Here is a 4059-nt window from a genome sequence, read left to right as displayed (position 1 = left end):
TATATATACAGTATATATATCAGTATTTACCTATGGTTGTTCTTTCATTACTGACAGCTATGTATAGAAGTCCAAAAAATGTCTTGATAGAGCAATCAGCAGTGCAGTGGGTATAATTAGAACAACTTGAAAAGCCTCATTGCTACATTATAATCATGCAAAGCAAGTCCATGGGAATCATTTCACAGCCTAGCTCAGAAAGACTGAGAATGTTTTCATGATTGAGCTGCTATAGAGTGAATGAGTTGTAGTTTAACAAGACTGAAACATGTACTGCTTGTTTCATGGTGCATTGCCTTTATTATTCCAACTTAGGTTTCATTTTATCAGTGTGGTGTGCATATGTGGGGAGGAGGGGGTGCTAGAGACAGAAGACAGGGAAACAAATGAAAGAATGAGGGAAAAAACGATTTAATTTAAACTGAATAAGAAGTAATGCGTTTTTCAGTGTGCCACACAAAGTGTCAACTGCACTGTCGACTTGCGAAAACACAGCATTAAAAAGATAAAATAATGATTAATAAAATATGGTTTTAAAGCCTGACAAACAAATAACTACACATTTACAACTTGCATATTTTTAAAGCCATGATACAAATTAAAGAGACAATTAATATGAATGACAATGAATATTATGTAGTTATACCATCTTTTGAATCCTAATACAGATATGACAACTCTGTGAAATTTCATGTTTTCAGACAGCAGATATTTATTACTAGGCTAATGCACTGCGTTACATTAGTCACAAAGTGCAGAAGTGATTTCATCAAGAGACTGGGTCACAAGCCACCAGCACTGATTTCACATAAATCATTTCCTCCCTCAATTAACTCCATCAAGCGGCTGCGGCGATCTCACCCCTCCTATAACACGTGGGAGAGACAGCAGAGAGCAATCCTGTCTTGACATCATGTGCTTTTATAGATTTGATCAATGGTAAGTCTGGCCTTAGACAGATAGTTTAATCAATTTATTTTACTCATTTACTCGGCTGTATTTATTCTGCTAAAGGTTAATCTGAATACTATACAGCAAATGTTAAATTTGTAGATACATTTATTGCATAATGCATAAAAGAACATAAATGTGTATAACACTGACAATGAGTTTCTTATTTATTTATTTATTTATTTATTTATTTATTTATTTCTATTTATCGATTTATCTATTATTATGTATTTATCTATCCTGAATAGTATTATAATAAAAATGTAACTGCTTCAGCAATTCAACGCATCAGAGTCATCAAACTCAAAAACTACAACACCCATAAACTTCCGCATGTGAATTCCTGCGTGCTCATTGGTCAACCCGAAACCCAATCGAGTGAAGACGTGTCTCGCCGTCAGCATCCATCCGTCATGGCGTCTTCTTGGACAAAATTCACTGCTAACCTGCACATTTTTTCTGTTTTATTGCTCCTAGCGCTATGTCTGCCCTTCGGAGGAGGACAAAAGAAGAAAGAGGTAATACTTATACAGTTAACACGTGTTTTAATGGCGAATATTATTTGTTAGGGTTGTTCTGGCTGGCTGAATCTGTCGCCGGCCATTGAGCTGACGAGGGTTCGATATCTTACAAAAGAACTGGTCTTTACGTCTTTTGAGAAACTTTAATTTACGCTTGTAGTGTAAATAAAAACAGTAGTACAATAAATATGTTTGTGTTACGTTTCTAGTGATCTCGTGTGAACAGCCTGAGCCAACTATTGCAATCAAACCAATTCAAATGCATACAGCGTCAGCGCTTTGTGATGGTATTTAATCAGAAAAAACATAAATATTAACGCTTAAGTTATCCGAAGCTTTATATGGCCAGTAAATTCGCGTTAACCACAAAAGGAAACCGTTCCATTCACCGTGACTTCCGTGATTTGCTGCTACATTGAACGTCATGTGGTTTGAGGCGTGCAGTGCGTGCAGAGGCGCCGCCATTGCTATGTGTGGATCCAGGATCAAGATGACTCTATGTATACCTGTGCAGAACTCAAGAAAAGGAAGATTGGCACATCAGGAACGGAATGTTTTTGCTTTGAATTGTTACACATAACGAAATTCATAGAAAAAGCACAAGGAATAACATATCACTTGTAAGTTTCTCCTGTGCTTGCTGTAGTAAAGCAATTATTCAGGGTCAGTTATTGTTACCTGCAGGCAGACCCACGTCAGCTATGCTCCAAATTTAATAAACACCATCAGTAAACAGTTTTACAAAATTAGGATCTACATGAATAATACAATACTAACATGTGTTAATCACAGCTCGAATTTAAACAGCTGCCTGCTGAAATGATACAATATATATTCAATGTATAGTAAACTATTTGTTAACCTCACAATACCATGTTATTAAAATATTTCATTCCAACACAGTGTTATGTATTTTAAGTAAAACATAGACCTATAAAGTAATGCACTCCTGGAATAGATGACACATAAATCTAGACTTCTGTGAATTAACGAACAGCTTAGGCAGCATATGTCAAAAAGTATTTTAATGTATTTTTGTGAAATACATCTAAAAGACTACAATATATTAAGACAAAATACTGAAAACATGATAAATTTATTAACTACAATAAATATCCAATCTCATGTAACAAAATCATTTAGTCTGGAATATTATGATTGAATAATTGTCATTCTGTATGCCTTTAATAAATTAGTCTAATCCAGCTGAAAGAAAACAGCAGAGGCCCCATACACACCCGGGACTTGCCATGTATCTATCATTAATAGCTGACAACTTGAATTTGCAAAATAAAAAGTACTTGAAACCACCTACAGTTTTAACATGGTGTATAATTTATCAGCTCAATTACAGTCTTTTAAAATTTTGAGGAATTGGCATCAAAACAACTTTGGTATGTTTGTATAAATTACTTGGTTAAAGTGGATTAAATTATTAATCTTAATAATGTTAAAATTGAATTTTGTCTTCATGTTGTAATCATTTTAAAGATATTCTGACAACTGGGGTCTTGTTATGAATGCATTTTGAAAAAATTGAAGTCAGTTAATCATCATATTTGGTGTCACAACAAAGCGAATAGCACAACTTTGAAGCTGGTTTGCAAATAGCTTAGTTGAACTTGTCAGTATTTTAGAAGTTGAGGCAGTTAGATGAGATTATCTGCAAAACAAGACTCAATATTTTTGATAACCTTGTCAGAAAAATGTTAGAAAAGTAGAAATTTACGATAACGCCAAACATAAATGCTTTTCTCATGATCGTGTCCTAGTTGTGCAGTAGAGTAACAGTAGATGACAAGACAGAACTGATGATAGTCTGTGCCAAAACCTCTTTTTTCTTATTGCTATCTTTATCAGAGCTTAGCACTTTTGTCACACTTCGATTTTGGACCCATCTAGTACGATTTGGTAATTTGGTAGGCTAGCAATTTTTAACGATGTTCTCTGTGTGTTGTGTGAGTCTGACACAACATGTGGTGACTGTTGTCTTCAAATCAACACCAGATGTGTTGTCATATCAATTCAAATTCCTCAAAGTGGCACTCGTTTGTTTTGTTTTAGTCAGTAAGCGCCTTTTAGAGGTAGACTGATCAGATAACCTCTTACTTGATCTAATTATTTCCCTTAAATACCATCAATCAAATTTATGTGTGTGTCTGTGTTTTAGGGATTCACAGTTCAAATTCAAAAAGGTTTCTGTCACGTGCAGTGCCATTTTCACGTTTAATTAAGTCCACAGTGAATATAAAGCAAATACTAAAAAAAAAACTACTTATAAAATCAGCGAAAGTGCAGAAATCATTTTTTTTCAGAGAGAGAGAGAGAGCTTCTTTTTTATTTTATTTAATTTTATTTAATTTAATTTAATTTAATTTTAAATCTGTTAGTGAGTACCAATACCTGCATTCTGCAATTGCATTCTCCATTTGGAAATACCTAATAATACATTATTCATGTGGAACAAAATGTAAACATGAAGATGCTGCTGTCCTGCTTTTCCAATTTTCTGTGCATATACAGTGGTTTGCAAAAGTATTCATACCCCTTGAACTTTTCCATATTTTGTCACATTACAACCACAAAC

General features: G+C 34.1%; 1 protein-coding gene across 1 annotated transcript in view; it reads left to right on the top strand.

The window, feature by feature from the left end:
• The first annotated feature begins 1335 nt into the window (after nt 1-1335).
• LOC106523260 (tumor suppressor candidate 3) overlaps nt 1336-4059 on the top strand; it is an 85535-nt gene continuing 82811 nt past the window's right edge. The window contains exon 1 of the mRNA XM_014016644.1: nt 1336-1469. Within this exon, the coding sequence (XP_013872098.1) occupies nt 1365-1469 (105 nt within the window). The 5' untranslated portion in view covers nt 1336-1364. The remainder of the gene's footprint in view (nt 1470-4059) is intronic.

The sequence above is a fragment of the Austrofundulus limnaeus genome, unplaced genomic scaffold, assembly GCF_001266775.1.
Source record: "Austrofundulus limnaeus strain Quisiro unplaced genomic scaffold, Austrofundulus_limnaeus-1.0 Scaffold149, whole genome shotgun sequence".
NCBI classification, from domain to species: Eukaryota; Metazoa; Chordata; class Actinopteri; order Cyprinodontiformes; family Rivulidae; genus Austrofundulus; species Austrofundulus limnaeus.
Note: the sequence above shows the minus strand (reverse complement) of the source record. Positions and strands in the feature narration are given on the sequence as shown.